This window comes from Pleurodeles waltl, chromosome 7, assembly GCF_031143425.1.
Source record: "Pleurodeles waltl isolate 20211129_DDA chromosome 7, aPleWal1.hap1.20221129, whole genome shotgun sequence".
Lineage (NCBI taxonomy): Eukaryota > Metazoa > Chordata > Amphibia > Caudata > Salamandridae > Pleurodeles > Pleurodeles waltl.
In genome coordinates this window covers 193063471-193089292 of record NC_090446.1, presented here as the reverse complement: position 1 = coordinate 193089292, position 25822 = coordinate 193063471, and the positions used below count along the sequence as shown (strand labels likewise).

At 42.9% G+C, this 25822-nt stretch overlaps 1 protein-coding gene across 2 annotated transcripts in view; it reads right to left on the bottom strand.

Annotated features, from left to right (window-relative positions):
• Positions 1-24777, bottom strand: part of LOC138303956 (adenosine deaminase-like) — a 289137-nt gene extending 264360 nt beyond the window's left edge. For both annotated transcript variants that reach the window (XM_069243549.1, XM_069243550.1), the window contains exon 1: positions 24627-24777. In XM_069243549.1, the coding sequence (XP_069099650.1) occupies positions 24627-24662 (36 nt within the window). In that variant the 5' untranslated portion in view covers positions 24663-24777. The remainder of the gene's footprint in view (positions 1-24626) is intronic.
• Between the last annotated feature and the right edge of the window lie 1045 nt (positions 24778-25822).

Below are 25822 nucleotides of genomic sequence, written 5' to 3'. Positions count from 1 at the left end.
TTTCGGTTTCTAGACCGAATTTCCTTCCATCCCTATTTTTAGCTAACGATGTTATAATCCATTGCCAGAGGTTAATTGAGAGGCAACAAGGAACTGGAAAGGCACCAAGAGCACTTGCGATGGAAATGCTTGTCTAATTGGACATCTCACTATTAGTGGAGCAGTACAGCAGCGTCACTGGGCGTAACCTAGATGTCATTCTAAAAAAATATGGGAATAATGGATATTCTCTTTGTCTGACTTTATTTTTTGGGTAAGAGTCTAAATTGGGGCTTTCCCTTAGCCAACACTGAACACATAAACGATGCACGGATTGTCATATAGAAGAGTAAATTAAAATATTGGGGAATTATATTCCTACCCTATCCTTTTGCCTCTCTCTTTTCTGTTATGTGGGGTTAGTCTAAGTCTGACTTCCAGCAGTTGCACTAATAATGCTCCCTCTCGACCTGGGGCACTTGGATCTCCCATCTCTGCTAAGTTCACTCCCACAAGCCATCTGGCTGGCCATTGTAGTTGCGCCATAAAATAATATACCTCATAGTCTGTGAGACTAAGACCTCCATTTTATGTTGAGTGTGCATAATGACAATCATTAACAACCCCCAGCCCGATATCAATTCCCTCAATAGTGTGCTCAGCATTTTGGCCCAGCTCTGTGGTATTCAGATTGGGAGGTGTGTGAAGTAATATAACATTCACTGTAAACTATCTTAGACAGAGCAATGTTACCTATAATAGGTAGCTTTGGGGCTCGCCCAATGGTGGTATTTTCTGTTAGGGCTTGCAGGATGGTACCCAAGTTTCCTTTTTTCATATACACATCAGGGTGATTTTTACTCCCACAAATTAAAGTTCCTTTTTAAAGCTCAGGCATGTCACCACAATAAGCGCATGTTGCAGGTAAGGCGAATAGGAAACCACATGCTTTCTCCCAGTTAGTATGCAAACCAGACACCCTCCTAAGCGCTTCCAGGATCCCGACCACTCCAAGTGACTCCAGTGCTTGCATCCCGAAGTTATAAGAGCATGATGTCTATAAAGATTGATAGAACATGCTACCTGTCCGAAAAAAAGATACCCATTACTCGTCTTTCTACTCTGCGCATGCCTGCAAACAGCTCAGACAATGCGAATGTCTTTGTTGAGAGAGGGCAAACCTGTCTGGTCACTCGATGTATTGTTAAGGCCTCACACATGTATTGACCCATTCAGACCTTTGCCTAGGCATTTGCTTACAAAAGAGCGACCCATTTCTTCTATCCTGCCTCCAAGTTCACACGCCACATTAGTGCCCTCAGATATTCCCAATGGAGCACGTGGAATGCATTTTGTAGATAATGCAGTTGTGTCAGGTTAACGTAATACATTAGTATCATCAAGGATGATATACAATTGTCGATATTGAAGGATATTGTGCTTGAAGATTAGGCCATTTTGGTCATTTATGAACTATATTGTGAAGCTAGGGCTGCAGGTAGTTAGCCAACACTTTTCTGAGAATTTTGTAATCTAAATTCAGCACAGGCATTGGCCTTTAAGATGCCACATCCAAAACATCACCAAAGGTATGGTGACAATCAAAGCATAATTCTTTTTATAACAGCAACATGTAATTCTAATAGTTGGAAACTGATTCCGCAAAGGGCCTCATTGGCATCTGGTCAGCAGAGAGCTTATTATGTTTCCAAAATCAATGCTGGTCCCCAAATTTTCTGAGGAAGCTGGTGAGCAGGAGGGGGTTCAGGCCTTCCCTGAAGCTGAACTGCCCAAGACCTCCTATTACCGCTCCGAGCTGCGAGCCAGTAGGTTGTACAGTAAGCCTTACCATGCATAATGGCAAGGAGAGAGAGGCATGCTCTTGTATTTCCATTGTAGCTCATGGATTACAATGACTGATATCCAACGACCACGTATCCAAAACCGTAATGTGGTTGATGGAAGTTCAAAGGCACCGTACATTAGCAACATATGGATACATCGAAATGCAAGTAATACGGACAGTCACGAATGTTTAATTATAAAAGTAGAGATGAGAGGGGAAGTAGGGAGATATAGTGGTGGGGGGGGGACTATCTGATTCGTTTTTAGCAACAAAAAGACCCTCGCCGGCATGGAGTATAAACGTGGAGGTCATGTCAGCAGGCCTCCACATTCACTTCCAAAAGTTAGAACCACTTAAATGTATAATGTGTAAAGACGTTTAAGAAGATGCATTTATTGTAAATAACTATCTAAGGTGCCCCACAATTTCCCCAGTGACAATAAGACATAGATGTTTTTTTTCTTTTAAAAAGGCGTTATCTGCACTTCGGATAAAACAAACAAGGCAAGAAAGGAAAGTTCACATCCCCCATGGTAAGAAAGGTCATCATTGTAGCGTGTCATCCATTGTTTTGAGTAAATATTTTTACTTAGGCAAAACAGAAATAACTACCCGTCTCAAATCATTTTGATTTTATCTGCACCATGCATTTAGTGTGAGGAAATGTTTTAAGTTAGTGCTTTAAAGGGGCATGCCAATGAATGACGTCAAAACAGATCACAAAACTCCATCTAACATCACCAAAAACATTCTAGAATGCCTGTTGATGATTGTCAGAGCTTCAGGACTGTGTCAAGAGAGCTGTGATATTTTCCTGTACACTGAATGGTCCCTTTAATAAGTGAGTGGGTAACGAACAGTGGTATTACACAACTGGAAACATCCACTTCCCCAATCAGTTCTTGAGATGATCGAGCTCCTAGAATGTGCACCAATTCGAATCTTGCAATTGTCTCTCTGTATGCATATGCCTCCAATTCTCCTAAGTGACATAGACACAAATAAAAATGCTCGGAGACTTCGCTTCTTCTGAAGATCTCACTTCCTCCAGATGGAAATAGTGAAGTACACCCCATTATATTTCCCCTTTCCCCGCATATGTGCGCATACTCACAAATGCACAAGAGGCAATCCAATGCCCTATTTACCAACTTTAAATCACATCTATCTCTTCCACAGTTAAAGAAAAAATTGAACTCAAAAGTCGCTCATAGTAAAATCTTCAAGTAAGCATCCATTTGTCTGAGTTAGAAACATGCACTTTTCACTGAAGATTAGTACATAGTTATGTATTTGTTTTTTTAGATCTGGACTAGGGAGAGATTTAGCAAAAAACAACCATAAAAAATAAATACTTCAATAGAAAAATAGAAAGGCTGTATTTCAGCCCACTTCATCCACTTGTCCTTTCGACTAGTATTCTCATTTTGCTTCCGCCCACTACACTGTACAGCACAGGGCAGTGCATCATTTCTCACATCAGCCATTGACTCTCTTCCTCTGTAAATGACAGCTTTTTGCTGACAACATCTGCAGTTCTGCTAAAAGAAGTGCACTCTGGTGCTAGGCTTGGTGGACCAATGCTTTAGTTTCCTATTTTTTTCTTTCCATACTTTAAACATGTACTTCTAAACTATGTTTCAAGTTATACACATTTAAACCCAACCATACTTTTTTGTATCAATAAGAATCATACATTCCTATGATGTGCATTACAAGTGCTGACACAGATATGTTAATTAGAAATATTAATGAGTGTTATGCGTTTTGATTAACAAGAAATTGCTAGAAAATTAAACGTAGAAAAATTAATGTGCACGTTTGAAAATGTGCCCACAGAGAGTTTATACAAATTTGTACTAAATGATTAAAAATGCATAAAATATTGAAAATGTACAAAAATAATGTAGTAGTATGTCATATTGAGATGTATAACGTGCGTTTTGCATTATATTGTAGAGCTAACTTAGCCGAAGTTGTGGCCTAGTTTTGCCAGGCCTCATGCAGAAGCTGAATTACTAGCGCTGGAGAGAAGCTGATGTACTGAACAGACCATGAACCATTTGCTGTTAAAGTCTGCTTAGCTAGACTTTTCTGCAATGTACCGACGGACAGGAGATGAGTGAATCAAATAGCAACATATGTTGTGTCAAGCAGACAAGATGTACTTTCCCAGGACTCGAACAAGAGACACTGACTCAAGAAGAAGGTTCAACATTCTTGATACCTGATGAGCGGGATGATGAGGACATCGTACAGTGAACAAATAAATGAATTGAGAAAGGCGTATTCTTAGAACTTATAGATCCGTAAAATAAACATTATTGGTTAGAGTAATAACTGGTGATTGACTGACCAATTAGGAATTAGGGGGATGGACTGGGTAACCTTAATAAAAAGTCATGACAAAGGGCAAAATCTTCAGATGTGAGGGGTGAATCGATGATGTCAGAAGACGCAATTCGAGATTCTGTAATTGGGCTCACGCTCTGGAGAGCCTGATGTGTTGCTTATCGATTGATGATCTGAAGACGAAGACTGACTTTGTTGCTGAGCCATTCTGTGGATAGGTAGCTATGACAATGTGACTGCTAACTTTTTTGCCTTTCTTTCAAGGTACCATCTGTGCTGTTTAAATAGTTTTTCTTTTAGCTAGATGTTTTCTAAATTTGTGTTCTAAATTGTTTTCGCATGAAGCCCCACATGCTAATGCTAATCTGGGTTAAGTAAGGTTCCTTTGGGTGACGTTGACAGTGACAATGATTGATGAACTGATTGCTGAACTCTGCTATTAATGCTGTTATATTAATCTTTGTTGGCTTATGCTGAAGCATTTGAGCATATGTTTTATCAAGTTCTGATTAGATTATGTTATTGGTGGTCATTAATAAACTAATTCTGAGTTGATTGAAGAAAGTTTGAATTAACCAATGGACTAGTATTGTAACTAATAGGGAAATAAATTTAATAAAATGTATATTGAGTTGTGGTTATTCATGAAATGTTGATTCAATTGAATAATAATTAATAATTCTTTTAGTGGTTATTGATTGGGTATATTGAATATGGCTAGGATACTCCATGCTATCCATAAGGTTCATCGGCCCATACACTTCCCCTTGTATGTTTACTTACTAAGGACCAGGGACGCTAGCACAAGTATAAGGAGTCTCCATATCTATTTTAATTACACCAGCCAGCTACGATGTACTGTTTCATTATCATTGTATGATATGCAATGTTTTTTTTTATGTAAATGATTTATTACTGGCATATAGCCAATATGTATAGGTGGTATTTTTTTTTTCTTTCTTCTTTTTATTTTTGTGCAATATGGTTGCAATGAAAAAAAAAATAACCCTTGCACCACCTTGTCAAACCCGGAGCTATTGGCTTTGCTAAAACTTGTTTTTGTATGAGGTAGTGCTTTTGTTAAGGAGTAAGGATGGCACACGAGACAACTTCCTTTTTGGGGGAGTGCGAAAGGTACATTTTATAATTTTATACACTTTGCAACAACATACTTGGGGCTATTGTTGCGATACAAGTGTGGATCTAATCAAATCCCAACCACGCTCATCACTTTCACATTTCCTTTGGGAAACAGAGACGCCTTGAATAAAGCAATTATGTTTTTTCTTATGGTGGGCCCATATCTGCTGCTGCCAATTGTATCTCTGATTGTTCCCATTTGTAGGGCCGGCCATACTTAAGAAGCAAAATAATTATGGCAATAAATATCCTCTATAAAACATGTTATGATCTTAACAGAGAACTGACAAAAGCCTTACTCAACAATGTACTAGCTAAATCCTCAAGTAAGTGTACTATCACATTACATTTAATGATGCCTTAGCTGGTCATGCAGGGCAAATGGAAAACCTGGTAAGGGAAAAGGGCTGCTTTCATAGGTGAATGAGCAGAGGTCTTTTTAGATCATCCAAGGCTGAAAGCATCCTTGACGAATAAGTGGGTTTATTTTATTTATTCTGTTTATTTATGCAGTTTTATTTATATCATGTACCATTCTTGGTGTCAGAGTGCTTTATAAAATGCATTGACATTACAATAGTGTCACTCCCACAAGATTGGATTGACCATCAGATAGAAATTGTGGGGAAGATTGTTATCGGAGGAATTTATGGATTGGTATGCAGTAAGGAGGGCAGTTCTGCACTAGTTGGGTTCATCCCTTTCTGAAGGTACCAGATGAAGGGTTTGTATGTGTTAAGAGTTAATGTATGTGAATTAATGGAATAATGAAAATAGAGAAACCACATTGGAGGAAACCAAATCATTGAAAAGCTACTTTAACCATACAGGTGCTGCGGGCGAGCTGGTCCTGCACCTGGCCCACGGGGAGAGTGCTAGCGCTCCCCTCATACGCCCCCCACACACACCCCTCTGACCCCGACCCCCCAACCACCCAGTGACGTCTTTTGACACCAGCGCGCAAATCGGGCACTGACCTCATCAGAGGTCACCTCGGATCCCGCTGGAAGCTAGCTTCCAGCACGATCCCGGAAGAGACTGCTTTTGCATTTTTCTTCCGACCGGAAGGTGGGGCGGGACAGTCAAGAAAGGAAAGGAAAAGCCTTTCCTTTCCTTTCTTGTCTCTCACAGCTTTTCTGCTGCCCACTAGACACCAGGGATTTTTTTTTTGCATATTTCAAATAAGAGGAGTGGCCCCTCAAGCAAGGGCCTCTCCCCAGGGGGGCAAATTATTTCTAGGCCATTTCTCCCCCTCCCCCCCCCCCGGGTGCAGATCGGCCTAATATTATATGGGCGATCTGTCCTCAGGGGGGCAGAAAACCACAAGACACCAGGGGTGATTTTTTATTTTTTAAATTTTTTGAATTTTATGTTTGGGGAGTGACCCGTTAGGCAAGGGTTGCTCCCGTGGGGCCAAATCATTAATAGGCGATTCAGCCTTGCGAACCACTAGACACCAAGGATTGTTTCTTTTATTCATACTTGTGCATAAGGGGAGCGGCCCCTTGGGCAAGGGCCGCTCGCCAGGGGGCCAAATTATTTTTAGGCCATTTCTGCCCCCCCTGGGAGACAGAAACCTCTAGACACGATGGATTGGTGTGTGTATGTGTGTGTTTTTGATTGGGGAGGCAGCCCCTTGGGCAAGGGTCGCACCCCATGGGGGCACATACTGTTGACCACAACTGCCCCACTTGGGGGCAGATTGGCCTATTTTTTGAAAGGCCCATCTTCTCCCAAGGAGGGCAGAAAGCCTACCAGAGACCAGGGAAGATTTTATTTTCAAAATAAGAGGTTGGGGGTATGGCCAAACCCCCACCCCAAATAAATAGGGCCAAAGTTGTTCTGCCCACCAATGGGCAGATTGGGCAATTACGCCCGATCCACACCCCGGGAGGACAGAAAGTCTACTAGATGCCAGGGAATAAAAAAAATTAAAGAAAATAGAGGGGTGGTGGCTACCAACCAGTATGGGCCTGGTTATGCCCCCACCCAAACTGAAGGGTCTAACAGTCTTTCAGCTCTCCCTCGCACACTAAAACATCTTATCCCATGGCAAGCAAGAGGACATTTGATTATTTTTGTTTTTTGTTTTATATTTGGTCCATGAGAGCTTGGTAACTCTCAAAATCGTCCCACTTGGAATGGTGAGGGCTGCACTTTTTTTTACTTCTGGACGCTGCCATGTAGAAAAATCCACAAGACGTAGACACATCTGAAAACTAAACATCTAGTTGATTCCAGGGTCGTGTGCTTCACATGCACCTCGCACCATTTTCCTTACCCACAATGCCCTGCAAACCTGCAACTTTGCTGGAAAGCACACATTTTTCCCACATTTTAGTGATTGAACTTTCTGGAATCTGCAGGAATCCACAAAATTCCTTCCACGCAGCATTGTCTCATGTATACCGATACAATTTCTGCTGCACTTGTCAGCCTAAAAATGATTTTTTTCAAACTGCCCTTTTTGACCCACTTTGGTTTCCCCTCAATTTCGACATGTTTTTGGCTCTTCCCTGTCACAAGCACTTGGCCCACCTACACAAGTGAGGTATAATTTTTACCAAGAGACTGAGGGGAACGTTGGGTGGTAGGAAATTTGTCCCGGTGCGGTGATCCCACACAGAAATGTGGGACAAATTAGATTTTTTTGCTACATTTGAGGTTTGCTGAGGATTCTGGGTAAGAAAACATTGGTGGATCCACACAAGTCACGCCTCCCTGGACTCCCTCGGGTGTCTAGTTTTCAGAAATGTCTGGGTTTGGTAGGTTTCCCTAGATGGCTGCTGAGCCCAGGACCAAAAACGCAGGTGCCTTCCCCCGCAAAAACAGGTAGTTTTGTATTTGATAATTTTGATGTGTACAGATAGTGTTTTGGGGTATTTCCTGTTGCGAGCACAAGACCTACCCCCAGAAGTAAGGTACCATTTTTATCGGGAGACTTGGGGGATGTTGGGTGGGAGGGAAATTGTGGCTCCTCTCAGTTTCCAGAACTATTTGTCACCGAAATGTGAGGGAAAAGTGTTTTTTTAGCCAAATTTTGAGGTTTGCATAGGATTCTGGGTAACAGAACCTGGTGAGAGCCCCACAAGTCACCCCATCCTGGATTCCCGTAGGTCTCTAGTTTTAAAAAATGCACAACTTTGGTAGGTTTCCCTATGTGCAGGCTGAGCTAGAGGCCAAAATCCACTGATAGGCACTTTGCGAAAAACACCTCTGTTTTCTTTGGAAAAATGTGATGTGTCCATGTTGTGTTTTGGGGCATTTCCTGTCACGGGGACTAGTCCTACCCACACAAGTGAGGTATAATTTTTATCGGAAGACTTGGGGAAATACTGGGTGGAAGGAAATTTGTGGCTCCTCTCAGATTCCAGAACTTTCTGTCACCGAAATGTGAGCGAAAGTGTTTTTTTTAGCCAAATTTGAGTTTGCAAAGGATTCTGGGTAACAGAACCTGGTGAGAGCCCAACAAGTCACCCCATCTTGGATTCCCATAGGTCTCTAGTTTTAAAAAATGCACAGGTTTGGTAGGTTTCCCTATGTGCCGGCTGAGCTAGTGGCCAAAATCCACAGGTAGGCACTTTGCAAAAAACACCTCTGTTTTCTTTGGGAAAATGTGATGTGTCCACGTTGTGTTTTGGGGCATTTCCTGTCGTGGGCGCTAGGCCTACCCACACAAGTGAGGTACAATTTTTATCGGGAGACTTGGGGGAACATAGAATAGGAAAAACAAGTGTTATTGCCCACTTGTCTTTCTCTACATTTTTTCCTTCCATTTATAAGACAGTGTGTAAAAAAGACGTCTATTTGAGAAATGCCCTGTAATTCACATGCTGGTATGGGCAACCCAAAATTCAGAGATGTGCAAATAACCACTGCTCCTCAACACCTTATCTTGTGCCCATTTTGGAAACACAAAGATTTTCTTGATACCTATTTTTCACTCTTGATATTTCAGCAAATGAATTGCTGTATACCCGGAATAGAAGGAAAACCCACTGCAAGGTGCAGCTCATTTATTGGTTTTGGATACCTAGGGTTCTTGATGAACCTACAAGCCCTATATATCTCCACAACCAGAAGTGTCCAGCTGACATAACAGTATATTGCTTTCGAAAATCTGACATTGCAGGAAAAAGTTACAGCGTACAACGTAGAGAAACATTGTTGTTTTTTTCACCTCAATTTCAATATTTTTTTATTTCAGTTGTTATTTTCTGTAGAAAACCCTTGTAGGATCTCCACAAATTGCCCATTGCTGAATTCAGAATTTTGTCTACTTTTCAGAAATGTCTAGGTTTCTGGGATCCAGCATTGCTTTCACACCCATTTCTGTCACTGACAAGAAAATCGTAAAAATGTGGTATGTCCCAGTAAAATGCCAAAATTGTGTTGAAAAATGTGGTTTTCTGATTCAAGTCTGCCTGTTCCTGACAGCTGGGAAGCTGGTGATTTTAGCACCGCAAACTCTTTGTTGATACCATTTTCAGGGAAAAAAACACAAGCCTTCTTCTGCAGCCCTTTTTTTTCCATGCTTTTAAGAAAAACGACATTTTCACTGTATGAAGGCTAATTTCTTGGTCTCCTTCAGGGGAACCCAAAACGTCTGGGTACATCTATAATCCTTTGTATGTTGGAAAAAAAGGACGCAAATTTGGAGTGGGTAGCTTATGTGGACAAAATGTTATGAGGTATGAGGGCCTAATCGCGCCCTGCCCCAAATAGCCACAAAAAAGGCCTGGCACCTGAGGGGGAAAAGGCTTGGCAGCGAAGGGGTTAAGGAAAGCCAATTTTTATGAAATATACAAAAATCAAAAACTAAAGGAAACATTTAAAAGGAAAGATAATTTTAAGGAAAATTGAAAATTACATTAAAATTGGGTGCAGTTTTTGAGGTTCGGGGAAGAGTGATGTTTACGAGTGATGAGTGTTTTTAAGGGTCAGAGGTGAGTAAGTTCTAGTGTAGAAAAGGTTTTTAGGGTTCAGGGATGGATGGAGTTTAGGGATGGTGGGAAATATAGGAATCAGGAATGGGTAGACTTTAGGAGTGCTAAGGTTTTTTTTGGGTTCACGGATGGGCAGGTTTTAGAGGTTTTTAAGGTGAGTGATGTGTAGAGTTTAAGGGGGGTGAAGGGCTTTTGGGATTCAGGAATGGATGGAGGTTAGGGTGGTGCAGGTTTTAATGGTGCAGAAATGTGTGGAGTTTAGAAGTAGAAACGTTTTTTTTTAAATCAAGTATGGTGGAGTTTAGTGGTGATGAAGAGTTTTTAGGGGTCCAGGAAGGCTGTTGTGTAGGGGTGGTAAGGTAATTTTAGGGGGTCAGGGATGAGTGCTGTTTAGAAACAGTGAGAGGTGTTTCTCTTTGGTCTGTCTGTGACGGCGTTCCGTATTTTACCAAATTTTGCATCTGATGAGATCAAAAATACAGACAATGAGTGCAATGAGTGAAGTATATCCCGCTGCAGTTTAAGTTTGTTGGCTTGCTAATTAAGTACTTGATGGGTGCTCCTAAACAGGAACTAAGAGAGCCTAAACCTCTTCTTTTTTGCTGGTGCGACCTTAGGATTGGCATAATCTGCACCATTCTTAGTTAACCATTTACGAGAGTCAACCCGGGATGCTATATCGCCCAAGAAGCTAAGGCGTGTAAAGGTGATTTTATGGGCTTTAACACCATTTATTCTGCTGACAAGCTATTAGGTGGCTTAATGACAGAGTATGAACAACTGACTCATTACTACGATCTGATTTAGACAATATAAAGTAGCTTTACATGGAGGGTGGCTGCATCATAACGTACCATTTTGTGTCAAAAGCTGATGAATAAGGGAGGAGCAGAGATCTTGCAACAGTATCTAAATCGTAGCACTTGGAGCAGAGAAAACATGCTATGTAACCCTGAAAAGTATCACACAAGCTTCTTCAAAGACCAGTGGTGTCTGTTCAGAGCTGGCTTGATAAAACACTACTCAGTGGGTTGTCAACTCACAGGCCGGCACTGCACGAACTATTTTCTTTTTAATCTAGCATAACAGCAGCATCCTCTTTAGAGGGTTTTACAAGCTTGGTTGGGAGAAGGCATTCAATGTGATGAGCTCCTACCCGCACCTATCCCACACATAGACAGAAACAGCTCAGGAGGATGTGTGCGCTCTTGCGTCGCTTCTAAAGTGTACAAAAGCCTCCTCATCAGTCTCCTCCTCTCTTCATAAATTCGGCAAAAAGCTGAAGACACCTGGAACTCTAAAGGGCGATGATGTAAACGTGAAGCCTTCTTGCACGGTCACATCACAAAAAGAACATGGACAGGTCCCTAGTCTCAGTCAGGACATGGACAATTCTAGCCAGCTAGCTCTGTGGCCATCAGCTAGGGCGCGGACAATTGTCTTCAGACAGAGCCTCAGTGACAACAGGGAGAAGAAGTAATTTTTTTATCCAGGGTCCCAAAAATCATGGATGATTCCAGTTGTTGGTCTGCACATTATTTTGCCCATTGAATAAGGGACCCTTCAGGTCTGACCAAGGAAGAAGACAAAAGTCACTTAATTGGGAAAGTGCTTGATCTTAGCCGGAGGTTGCCGATGTGGCCCACTGACACTCATATTTCGGAACTGCACTTATTTTTCCGTATCAGCCATGTACCGAGAGAAGGAGAGGGAAAACACACAAAGTGGAACAATAGAGGAAGAGAAAAATGTAAAAAATGTCACAGAGGGAAAAAGCAAGAACCAGAATAGTGAGATAAAGGGGTAGGGAGTGTCTGGCAGTGCATTAAAGAGGCATGAGGTGGATAGCAGACCACGCAGCTTTTGAATTCTGCATGCCAACATTTCATACCACAAGCCGCAGGCTTCTGGACAAAGTTATGGGCACCGGCACTCATTCTTTTTCAAATGAAGCCCTCCTTAGAGCTGACAACAGCCCATCCAAAGGCCCGGTGGGCCATGGACCTGACACAATCAGTCCACATTTCTATGTTTTTATTCTGTACGCATTGTTTCATTTGGACAGGGGTTTGCTGGTGGGGGTGGGGGGTGGGGGGGTGACAGACACTCATTATTGGGGATCTGTACTTATTTTTCTGCATCAGACATTTACCGAGAGCAAGAGAGTGAAAAGAAACAAAGTAGAAAGACGGAGGAAGAGAGAGACAGAACGCAGTAACCTGCAAGAATGAGATAAAGGAGCAGGGAGTGTTTGGTACTGGATTAAAGAGGCCAGAGGTGGAATGAATACTGCAGAGCATTGGTATTGGCTGCACCGACATTGAATGGCGCTGCCTGTGGCATCTGAGCAGGCACTCAGCATTTTCAAACTAAGCACTGACTGTCGGTTTCAAGTTTGGAGCACACTCTCTGTGTACAACTCTCAACACCAGTACTCATCACCAAAAGACGACTACCAAAACCCTTGCTCTATCCAAGCACCTCAAAAGAAGAGGTCTGTATGCATTTTGGTACCACGACATGAGGTAGAAAAGCACTTTAGCAAAGTTGCAATGCAATACATTGCAATACATGTATATGAGCCTTGCCTTGGCAGGTGTTGGGGGGTGAAGTGGAGGGGCTAAGAGCTGCGATTACAGCCAAAGTGCAGTCCCTGACAGAGTCTGAGCCCACAGTTCTCCGTGGAAAGGGCGCCTGTAACAGAGGAAGCAGTGACATCCTCATCACTGATTGGCGACTTACACAACAAACGTGTTTGCATGCTGCAGGAATACGTATCTACCGCCTCTTAGGGAGTACACAGGGCTGGTTTTAGTGCTGGTGGGGCCCTGTGCGATAGTCTTTTTTGGCACCCCCCACCCCATGACCACCTCCTCGGATTCACTCACTACCACCCGCGGGAAATGTGCCCCTCATCTCTCCATAGCACAATGTTGTAACAAAGGCCCTTGCAGCCCCTACTGTGTGGGGAGGGCCCCAGCTCCAGCCCCCCCACCTCAGCACAGTGCAGGGGCAGCAGGCCCCTGACTGGGTCCAGGTAGTCTGCAGGAATGGGGGGGTCCTTCAGTTTCATTAGGCCACTGTCATAGCCCCCCTTTCACATAAATCATTTTTTTTAAAGCACCTGTAAAGGCTGGCTTAACTAATCCACTCAGCTATCCACATAAAATATTATTCTGTTCTTTGCAGCAGGCATATTAACCCTCTACCCTACCTTATTGCGAGTCAAAGCTGCACTAGACAAAACTCCCATCTCTCTCCCTAGTAGGAACATTAATCACAAAATGTATCCTGACATTTTAATTGTTTCCTGAAGGCTGGACTCACAAAGAACTTTTCAGTTGGTACTTTCAAATCGCAAGTTTCGTATGTTATTGGTAAACACAGCGCCCCCCTGAGGTCAGCAACTGGTGCGGCCACACCGCTCGAACTGCCCTAAAGCCGGCCCTGGCCGGGTACACACTTCCTAATGGGATCCAGTCCATAAGCTGCCCCCTTCGCTGGTCACTTTATCCTCAACCTTGCAAAGTGTGTCACCTAACACAACTCGTGCAACAAGGACAAGGTATGGAAACATATTTTATATAACATAAAAAATATTTTCTTGTGTTTCGATTTTAAATTGTACGCTGTATTTATTTTGCTCAGGCTATGACAGGCACATCCTATCGTTGTAGGACTAGGGGTACCATTACAAGTGCTTCTGCGGCAACAGCAGGAGCACTATCTAGAAAAAGTGATATGATGGCCGGCCTGCCATGTCATGGCTACAGGAAGGAATTGTTTTCATTTCCCAATCAAAACCCAAAAGGGGAGTTTGTTTTTTAGAAAATGTAAAATCAATATTCCTGGCAGGTTGAAATGAGCGCTACTTCCCTGCTGTCGAAGGCCGGAAAGAGCTGAAAAAAGGTTGACATGACACCAAAGGGCCCATCCTATGGGTCAGGCCTTCAGAAGCCATGTTTGCCAGCAAATATGAGTCTTTATGATAAAGGAGCCGACTATGGCTCAAACATTGGAAAAAACTGCTTACTCAACCTCTTAATGAGGAAGGGAAACAAAGTAAGGGAATAATTAGCTTTAAATAAATGATATTTTTGTTATAACAAAAAGTTTTATATAACAGTAATTGGATCCCATGTGATTCAATTTTATAGAACAAACAGCAGTTTGAGCAATTATTCAAAATAATTTATACAGAGTTTAAAAAAAAAAACATTTAATGAAATGTTACAAGAACACTTTTTAGCTCTCTAGCCTGATTAATGTTTTGTTTCATGTATATCTCGGACAGCTAGTCATTATCTTTTTTAAAACCCCAACTTTGGGGGTAGAGTTCTATTTCTACAGTCTCTACACTAATATTATCAATGAATCTGTTAGAAATGGGGTCTCTGCATGGCAGTCAGTGTGCACTCTGTCCAAGCAGGGACCCTTACTGTAGTTAGGGCAATAGAGATACAAACATTAGATAACCCCTGCTCACCCATTGCTAGCTTGCCACAAGCAGTCAGGCTTGTCTCAAAGGCAATGTGTAAAGTATTTGTACCAACACACACAGTAAAAATGGACACCACACCAGTTTAGAAAAATAGCCAATATTTATCTAAATCCAACAAGACCAAAGTGACAAAAATCCAACATACAAAAGTCAAGATATGAATTTTTAAAGTAAAAAGAGTCTTACTCCATAAAAAACAATGGAAACGTTGTTACACAAAGTACCTGGTTTGTGTCAAAAATAAAGCTGCACGGGCGAGCGTGTGCCGAAAAAGTCAGCGATGCGTTGATTCCTCACTCGCAAATGAGGCCATACGTCATTTATTCCTCAGTCGGGTAGGCGAAGTGTCATTTTTCTCTTCCACAAGAGAGCGATGCATCAATTTCTGGACAGGGCGCCTCGGATCCGCGCAGGTTCATGATGACTTTGACGCCCATCGACCATGCATAAGAAATCAGGTGGCACAGTGATGGAAAACCACGATGCGTGGGGTATGTGTTGTTTTCAGCAGCTACAAGCGGATGTTGTGTCCTTTCTTCAGCCGTGATGCAGGTGATGCATTGAAATCAGCTTTGAGGCGGGTGGCGCGTCATTTCTTTAGCTGGGTTGCAGATGCTGCATCAAAATGTTGCCTGCACGTCTTCCTGTGCCTGGATTTCAGTCCTTGTTCTACCAGTTTCACCTTCAAGAGCCCGGGGACTGGATAGGGCACCCTTGGCAGGGCAAGGCTCTCAGCAGAGAGTCCAGGTCCTGGAAGAGGAAGTCTTTGATGGCCCTAAGACTTCAAAACAGCAGGTAAGCTCAGTCCAAGTCCTTGGAGATCCTTCACAAGCAGGAATATACCACAAAGTCCAGTCGTTGTCCCCTTTTACAGGCAGAAGCAGCAACTGCAGTATATCCCAACATACACAGTCACAGCCAGGGTGAGTACTTCTCCTCAGCTCTTCAGCTCTTCTCCTTGGCAGAGATTCCTCTTGGTTCCAGAATCAAATCTGAAATGTGGGGTTTGTGTCCACTACGTATACCCCTCTCTGTCTCTGAAGTAGACAAACTTCAAAGGAAAGTCTCTGTTGTTCACAAGATCCTGCCTTGCTCAGGTCTGGCCCCAGACACACACCGGGGGGTTGGAGACTGCATTGTGTGAGGGCAGGCACAGCCCATTCATTTGTAAGTGACCACTCCTCCCTCCACTTTAGCCCAGATGGCTTATCAGGATTTGCAGGCTACACCCCAGCTCTCTCTGTGTGGCTGTCTAGAGGATATTCACAAATAGTCCATCTGTCAGTCTGACCCAGACAGGGAATACACAAGCATGCAGAGTCACAGAATGGTTTAAGCAAGAAAATTCCCACTTTCTAAAAGTGGAATTTTCAAACAAACAATTTAAACATCAACCTCACCAAAAAATGAATTTTCAAATTGTGAGTTCACAGACACCAAACTCCCCATCTCTATCTGCTCTTTAAGGTTATCTAAGGTAGGCTCCATGTTAACCAATGAGAGAAGTTGCAGAAGTGAACGCTGAATATGGCAGTATTTTACTGTTAGGACATATAAAACACATCAGTCCATGTCCCACTTTTAACATACAGTGCACTCTGCCCATTGGGCTACCTAGGACCTTCCTTAGGGGTGCCTTACATGTATAAAAAGGGAAGGTTTAGGCCTGGAAAGTGGGTGCACTTGCCAGGTCGAATTGGCAGTGCAAGACTGCAGTGGCAGGTCTGAGACATGTTGATAGGTCTATTCATGTAGGTGGCACAATCACTGCTGCAGGCCCACTAATAGCATTTGATTTACAGGGATTGTGCAATTCTAGTGCAGTTTATTAGTATCTTACTAGGAAATCAAATATGTCAGTCAGGGATAAAACAATCACCAATACAATTTACAGAGAGAGCATATGCACCTTAACATTGCTTAGCAGTGGTAAAGTGCACAGAGTCCTAAAGCCAACAAAAACTGGTTAGAAAAAAAATAGGCGGAAGGAGGCAAAAGGTTTGGGGATGACCCTGTAAAAAGGGCCAGGTCCAACAGAATTTAAGACTATTTTTTCTTGTGACGACAAGAGCACAGCAGCTGTTACATTGGAGGATGGCATGCTTCTATGTACAGCCTGTTACAAACAGCGTTCAATTTGAATGTCTTACAATGTTAGTATTCTTATTTCATGTGTCTGGACCCCATTTCCAACACTCAAATTACTCAGGAATACTAGCGATGCAGGTGATATCTCCAAGACTTTACACAAAACCCTTGATGAGACCTTTACAACTTAACAGAGAACTACAGATTTGAGCGACTGAAATAAACGCATTACAACAAGTGATCCGACAGGTAATCCTTTCACAAATGGGAACAATTTACCAGAGGACACCATCAGAACTGAACCTAATATGCCACAGGCAGCCTCCAGAATGCAACACAATATGCCAAAGGTACCATTCAGGACTAAAGACTATAATTTGGAGAACCCTTCAAAACTGGACACAGTACGTCAAGGGTGGTCTCCAGAAAATGCTCTACAGATGTGGAGTCTAGGTCTAGACACAATACCTCAGAGATAAATTCTAGAAACAGACACACCATTCCAGATGTGGTCTCTAGCACAAAACCCGAACCATGGTCTCCTAACCTTGACAATTCATTCCATTAAATTCATGTAGTTTGCCTTATCGAACAGAATACACCAGAGATGAAGTACTGACTGGACACAGAAAGTTGAAAGGTGCCTTTAAAGTAATAGCATGGTGCACTAGGCTCAATACATGACACAGCAGTTCAAACACTTGACACAATACACTAGGTGAACCGAACAAAATTTAGTTTTGAACTCTACCATAATTAACATGCCTTCTAATTGAGTATTTCCTATACTATAGGTCACCGTGAGCTGAATGTCCACATCCATGCAATAAATAAGAATGCTTTGAAATTCTGTATGTGTCTTGTCACGTTTGCTGTGCTTTAAAGCAAGAGGTGAAATGTCTGGCTATGTCTTCCGACAAATTGCTGGTCCTCTTACTTTGCAGTCAGGAAAAGAAAAGTAAAGTGAATTATATGACAGTTTTGCTGGAGTACATGGAATGTGAAAAGAAAGGCTGTAGGGTGTAATTTTTGTAACACACAACAGAATGTAAATACCTGTAAATTAACTGTACATGTCCAGCAGTGAAGAACGCCAAAATAAGCACATTTGTTGTAATTCTACAGTGTGATGTAAAATAAGTTTTTAATTGGATCAAAGCAGATATAGACACCTTACTTGGCAATGCACAACTGATAAATATTCACTGAAAACCAATTTCCACACATCATCTGTGTGCAATAGTGTTTTAACAGTAAAACTGTATGTCTGTGAAAATGTTGTGGCCGTTTTAATAGAAAATATGCTGTCTCTAAATATTAGTGTGATACCAAACCATGCTTTAATTACATTTAAAATCCACTCAGCTCATGTCCATTAAAGCTAGGTGGGTAGCAAAAATTTGTCGTTTTGTAAATTGTGTTGTGGTTTGGAAAGCACAGTTCTAAATCATACATACAGTTTCACCTCATTCAGCACCCACCCCTCCATCCTGCTGCCTCTTCAATAGCAAGCAAGCAATCTATTGACTTCTTTTTCCTCTTTGTCCTATCTCTTTTTTTACTCTTTTTGATTCTCATGACATGTGAGAATGATTCTCCCTTGCCCACTCTGTCCTTTCAACTCTCATCCAGCTCTTTTAAGATTTATTATCTTACTCTTAATCATACTCTTCCACCGCTGACTCATTCCTTTGAAGTTTCTCCTCTGCATGTATTAATTCAGTGTCATCTTTAGGATTTCGGGTGTCGTCATCACGACAAGCTTTAGGGGGCCCTGTCCTGAACAGCTTTGTATTAAAGTATCCATTTTCTTATAATTTAAGCTTCACTATACCAGACAGTATTGAATAATGCATTAAAAGTTGAGGTGGAGCTGGATGGAGACACATGGGAGATAGCAATGTCACTTTCCTATGGCACTCCCTGGAAGGTGGGGGCCCTGGGCAATTGCCCACCTTGACCATTCCTTAAGACGTCTCTATTTATCTGTGTCCAATTGTTTTTAACAGATTGCTCAGGTGAGTTTGTGTTGTCTGCAGGGCCAGATAGGCCTTTAATCCCACCAGGATTTTTCCCCCTGGGTTGGAGCCCTTGGTGGCTTGCCATGGTGCCCCCAGCACTTTCCACAGCTCCTTGAGGTTAACTCCAGCAGGCACAGGGAGGCTTCAAGAAAGAAAGAGATGGGGGAAAGGGAGAACATAGATACATGATCAGAGATGGAGAACAGCGAGAGAGAGAAAATGGCTAGATAGAAGGAGAGAGATTATAGGAAGGGAGAGAGGCTGGTTTCATCTGATTCTCTGTAATTTGAAGTAAACGCCACAAATGTTTCGTAAATTGCTCTGAAGCCCATGGATGACTGTGCTTTATAAGAATGCTTAAATAAATAAACTGGGCACAGCACTTCAGATTCGGCCCCCAGAGCTTGACAAAATCAGCCAGATGTGGTATGTTATAGAAATAGCAATTTTCTAGTTAAGGGTAGAGAACTAGAAACATCTTTCCAGAGAAGCCCTTCCAAACTAGACATAGTCTCCGGAGAGAGACAGGAAAAGTTGTGCTGGTACAGCAGCTGTTCTGTGCATGTAAGGGGAGATTGTCCTGCTGCTGTTGGGGCCACATACACTGTAACCTTTCTTCCTAAAACCAAAGTTAGAACAAACATGACTTCTTCTTTGCACATCTGCTACATTTCATGTTTTCGAGTTCATTGCAACATGCTAGGAGTAGCCCCTCGAGCCTTGGACATGACACCAAAATGTTTTCCACTAGGGCCGCTCCATAAAACCAAACTCTGTTAAAGAAGCACAACAAACGCAGGTGTCCTCACTCTCAACCACCCAAAAGTGGTTTGGTGCCTCTGAGAAGCTATGCAAATGCTGCAATACGTCATTGCTGCTATCTATGGTGTACCTGTTCTACGTATCTTGGAACCACATGGCAGTCTTTTCCATTAAACAAACGGCAAAACGATTGTCGTGTTCACTCCTGCCTCTCTTCTGTCTCCGGTTCTCTCTAGCGTTATATTTCGGGCCAGATGTACCAAGGAGTTTTACCCATTCTGTGTCTCTGGAAAAATGCTCTAGTACATATGGCCCTTCATCCATTAAGCTCTCTGTTGCATTTGTTTGTTCTCTTTCTATCATCTTTTGGTCTTTTTCTCTTCACATTTGTTTCCGATAAGTCTCCTCCTTTCACTTTACTCACTCCAGCCCTGCCACGAGGTCTGCCCTTTGTACTAATGGCCTTGGTCAGGTTGCACATAATGGATTATTAATCAAAACATTCATCCTCCTCCTTCCGTACTAGCAGCACCTAGATTCACATGCCTGTTAGACAATACAAACGATTATATCTAAAAATGCCACTCACAGGACAATCCATGTAATCCTTGAACTCGATGTTGACTGTTCAACCAATCCACCTGATCATTGACCTCTGAGCTTCTGGTTTAGTAACTTCCTTGTCCCTGGACACCATCGTGTACAGTTCTCTGAAGTTATTTACACTGAAACAGACAGCACTGTAACTCACTTGCACTTATGCTGTCTCTCGGGCCAGCACGAGGCACTGTGCTAAACATCCAGAATAATTAAATAAATAGTGTGGCAATGTTTCAGTAGCGGTGCAAACCATATGACATAAAGTACCCCACTTGTACGTGACGTAGATTTGTTAGGGCATAAAAACAATCTGTACAGGGTTTGTTTCTGCACATACAAAGCCAGAAACAGCTTCTTATTTAATTTCTCATTTTGTATCGCCATGATAGCTCACTGAGGTGAACGTAGCGCTTTAGAAAACACCTAAACTAAACCACCGTTTCCGATTCAGCTGTGCCCGTGTTCACCGTCCAAAATGCAAGAGAGCCACCCTCCATTATGACAAGGATCATCACGGTATCCAGCGTTTGAACTAGGACTAGAGAAAGCAGAAATTACAACCTGAAACAAATACAATCTATTTTGAGCAACTAATTGCAGGCAGACTGTCTGTTAAGTGGCTCACACTATATCACATTTGTTTAACCTAATAATTATACAGATACACTTCTCTACCTTAAACTAGTTATTACAGATCTTAGTGCATGCTGCAGAAGACCTGGGTGTAACTTTGAGGTCATGTGGTGGGTGCACCTTGCATATTTGATTTTTTTTATTGAGAAATATTATGATTTTGTTTAATGGCATTACCATGAAATTGTAATGTGTTCCAATAAAAAGGATGACGTGCAGCATTACTGTGAAAAGTAAAAATTCATTTTATTTTCAACTGATAGACTAAAAATAACGATAACAATTATCAACGCATGCAAATCACATGTATTGTGGTTAGCCCTTTACCTTATGTTCCTAACCATGTACCCCAAACCCTTAAAGCCAGGGCTTTGAGTATGATGAAAAAACACGAGGGGTCGGGAGATTTGCTCAAAGGGGTGTGTCCTACGTAATTGAGGGTCTGGTTTAAACATGTAAGTTAAAAATCTGTGCTTAGCATAGTGTGCCGCCCCTCTGGTATGTTGTGGCCTCCTTCTGTTACTTCATCCAGTTACAAATCAACAACTGATGTTACACCTCAAACAAGCCAGGACTATTGGCTTTATCAGTGGTTGTTAATTGCATAACACGATTGTGAAATAACTAAAACGAACCTCTTTAAAGTTACATGAAATGCCAGTGAAGTCTGGGACTGCTGCTGAGCTAAGATTTGTTTTTTACTCTATGGGTGAGGACAGAAATGGAAAGCCTAAGAGGGACCAGTTTTGGCATCTGCTTTTAGAACTGTAAGTGCTGAGCAACGACAGGACCCGGCCTACTTATATCCCTGTCTAACCCTGTAATAAACGCTTACACTTTTAACAATAAACCTCTAACTCCTAGATAACCTAATCCCTATACCCCAAAAACTTCCCATTATGCCTAATCCCCTTAAATTTTGACATCAAACCCATACCATTAGCCTCTATACCCTAAGCCTCATACTCTTTACGCCAAGGTACTAGGACCTTACCTGTAACACTTTTGGGAGAGTTCCTTTTTTAAGTATTTATTTTTAGAACCACAAATTGTTATTTTTAGAGAAGTCTTTTTCAGAGTTTAGGAGGCAACGCCAGTAGCGTTTCTCAGCCTATCATCATTTTGAGGACAATCATACATAGTACCATTGAGTCACGTAATACTAATACCGTTTATGTTCAGCGCTATGAAGCAGCCCAGCAGAGGTAGTGAGCGCTGTGTAACAGCAAGTCAATATTTGTAGCTGCAGTTTGTACTGTTTAAGTGGCACTAAACTGTCTTTCATTGGAAATTTGAACTAAGGGAAAAGTATGAAAAACCTAATCAGGGCCAGACTGGGAACCCAAAACAGCCCTGGAAAAATGTGCTACACCATAGGGTGAATAGCAAGTAATCATGACCACTACAATAGGGCATGGGGATGCCCCTTTCCCAAGAAACTATTGGGGGAAATGGCACAAATGGTGCATTCCACAACACATTTTTCATTATATATTCAACTGTTTTCGTTTTTAAAGCATAGCAAATAATTACCCTATACAGTGCACCAAGACCCAGCCATCTTTATTGGGCTCTTCAGCGATTCCCTCACCATCACCCTCTAAAAGTGCTTTTCATCGCTCCATAACCCCGCTCTCACAGCTATTTCATTTTTTTTATAGCGCCTCTCTTACCAGCGTATGGTGTCGGAGCACTTTACATCACACTCACATACAGAGACAATGAGCATCCATGGCGAAATCAGTGCATAGAAAATGTTACAAGGGACAAAAGGCATTACAGGGTGCAGGGTTCACATCATTCCCACTGATAGGCATTTTTACGAGGGCTTGGTCTGTGGAAGCATGAACTCAGGATTAGAAACGTAACAGCTTTAGGGTTGACTTTACTAATAACTATTTATTTATGCCCAAACAAACACTGGTTAGCTAAATTAATCAGACTGGGGATAATCATAACTTTCTAACCTGTACCATGCAGTTTGCATGCAACTTTTTGATCGTACTTCATAACTCACTGGTGCTAAATTACAATTGTAACTTATGAACTGCAAAGTAACAAAAAGGATCTCTGTGACAAAATCAGTAACCCACTGAGCTATGCACATAAAACACTGTTCTGTGACCTGCATAGCACACGTTCCTCTACGCTACCTTAGATGAGTGAAAACTGCCACGAAACACAACTCTGATCTCTCTCCAGCAGGTACACCGATCACCAGAGTTATCTTGGCATTTTTATTGTTTGTTACCAGAAAACTGTTGCATATCAAAGGAACTCTGCAGTGCTTTTAAAACTGCTGCACTGCCACAAAACAGCCCCCTCAGTAATAAAAGCGGGCCCACACCCTTCCATCCTTCTAGGAAAACGCCGATGCCCGGTAGGGCCAGTCCGGCCTTGAACCTAATGAGACATAATTCACACCAACTATAACAGCAACTCTCCAGTTGGCAACCCAGTGGCCTGCCTCTATGGCACACAAATGTATAGACTTATGGCGAATAGCGGTGTAACGTGTGAAATAAACTTCAACAAGTCAAGGGTATGTTGTGGTTATTCTAAGACGCAGTGCCAAATATCACAGTGGTTCTCCGTGAAGCTGATCAAGCTTACAATTCCTGAAATGCGCAACTTTTTCATTATTTCATTTCACTGCAGCCCTCGAGTCACTTTGTAATTATTATTAAAAAGTTTTATCGCTAGCATAATTCTTTCGGTGTCCACGAGGTGCAATAGAAGGTGTTACAATTAAGCCTCCTGTGCTCATGTCATCAACTTCTTAATGATGGTGCTAGGACAGATACGCGTATCCTAGTGGCCCCGCATTGATCTCCGCTGCATGACCCGAGCCCACCGAGCTATCTTTCCCGAGGAAAGAGGGAATCAGGTCACGGTGGAGGCATTCTTTCAGAGGCTGCTCCCCACGTGGGTCTCTGGCCCCAGGTGGCAGTCTGTTGGTTGCCAAGGTGCCTGCATACAACACCTTTCCCCCGGTTACTCAGGCCACTATGCCAGCATCCTGGATTTGACCACAGAGGGAACATCAGATGACTCCCCCTAAATGTTGCTCTTCCCAAGACCAAGTTCAGAACCCTTACTGTAGTGCAAAGCACCCCCCATGGTTCATCAGCCAACCTCGCTGAGTTAAATAAACAGAGCACATGGGCAGAGCAGTAGATCGGAGCCAGTCAACAAGCATTGATAACCACACGACATTATTAAAACCTGTTATCAACCGTTAAGAGACGATTACTTTTCGGGAGGGAGCTACGTAAACTTTTGTGTATTATTTCAGCCCGCCTCGCAACACATGCTCCTTATGACTCCACAAATCGCAGGCGCGTGGCTTGGTATATGAAACACCCGGCTCATGAAGTGAGTCCTGTCTTTCATTGGCACCCGTGCCTCGGTGTGTGCACTTTGCTGCTGTGGAAACACACACACACATCAGATAAGAAGGCTGCACTGACCGGTGCCGGGGAGTGCTTTGGTGGCAATCGATGAAGCAGCCGGTCACCCAGCGCCCCTCCAGGGGGCACAGCTGAACGAACACAGAATGGGCTTCATTGATTACTTTCAAGCCGTGCCCTCTTCGTAGGGCTCCCTCTGCCACATGGCCAGAGGTGGAAGGAGTTTTTTCTTTTAAAAATAATCATTTTTTCTGTGCCCCGCCCTTCCTTAGGATGTTTTCTCTGCACCCCTGCTGTGCCCTCCCTGTATAACTGCAGAGCATGCAGACAGAGGTCGGTTTACAGTACCTTGGGCTTGTCAAAAGTAGGCAGTTTCTGATCCATTTTGCAGCAGGAACCAACTGTGTGTTGTGCTGAGCTGACAGATCGCACCGCCCTCCGAAGCCTTCACTCCTGCCCGAAAGCCCGCCCAGCTGAGCTCTGCATGGATGTGACACTGCTGACCGCATAAACCCTGGAAGGAGCAGAGGGCTGTCTGTTCAGCTCCGCCCACAAAGAGGGCGTGGCTCGAGGGCGCGGCGGGGGGGCTCCCAGGAAGAAGGGAGCTCTCCAGCAGGCAGGAGGCGGGCGCCTATGCAGAGGCAAAGGGTCAGTCAGCAAGAGAGATAGCTAGGTAGAATCTTAGGGCAGAGGCTTGGAAAGGTAGATTAAAAACACAGGCATCAGCATCTAGAGATTAGCAGAGCAAAGGGAGGCGCTATGATTAGACGGAACGAAGGTGAATGGCAAGAATGGAACAGACAAGCGACAGACAGCTGTACACAGAGGCAAGGAATAGGCAGCAGAACAATGGCAGCTCCAAAGCACTGACAGACACAGACACTAAAGATACACATTAAAAATAGCATAAATGTACAGACAACAGCAGACAAGGGAACCAAAAAATATACAGAAGTAACAGGTAGAAGACTTCGACAATGCACTCTACACAGGCACCTCCACCGAGCTCATGGAAAGACTCCAGACCATCCAAAACTCAGCAGCCAGACTCACCCTCAACCTGCCTAAGAGGACCCACAACACCCAACACTTGAAAGACCTCTACTGTCTCCCCATCAATAAAAGAGGTCAATTCAAGCTGCTGACACACGCCCACAAATCCCTCTACGACCAAGGAACTGCCTACTTGAACCACCACCTGAGATTACATCTACCTCAGAGGAACTTCCATTCTGCCTACTTAGCCCTTGCTCAGCTACCACGTATCAGACACAGCCATAACTGAGGTCCCTCCTTCTCTTACCTCGATGCCAAGTCCTGGAACATCCTCCCCTTCCACCTTCGCAATCACCCTCGCTGACACACTTCAGGAAGGAGCTCAAAACTTGGCTCTTCGACCAACGCAGGAGCACAGCACCTGGACACTCACTCGGGTGACAAGCAGTGCTCTATAAATACAATTTAATTGATTGATTTGATTGAAGATCTTCTCACAAGGTGCCTGAGTGATGCAAACAGGCAGTGGGCACCTCCATGCCTCAGAA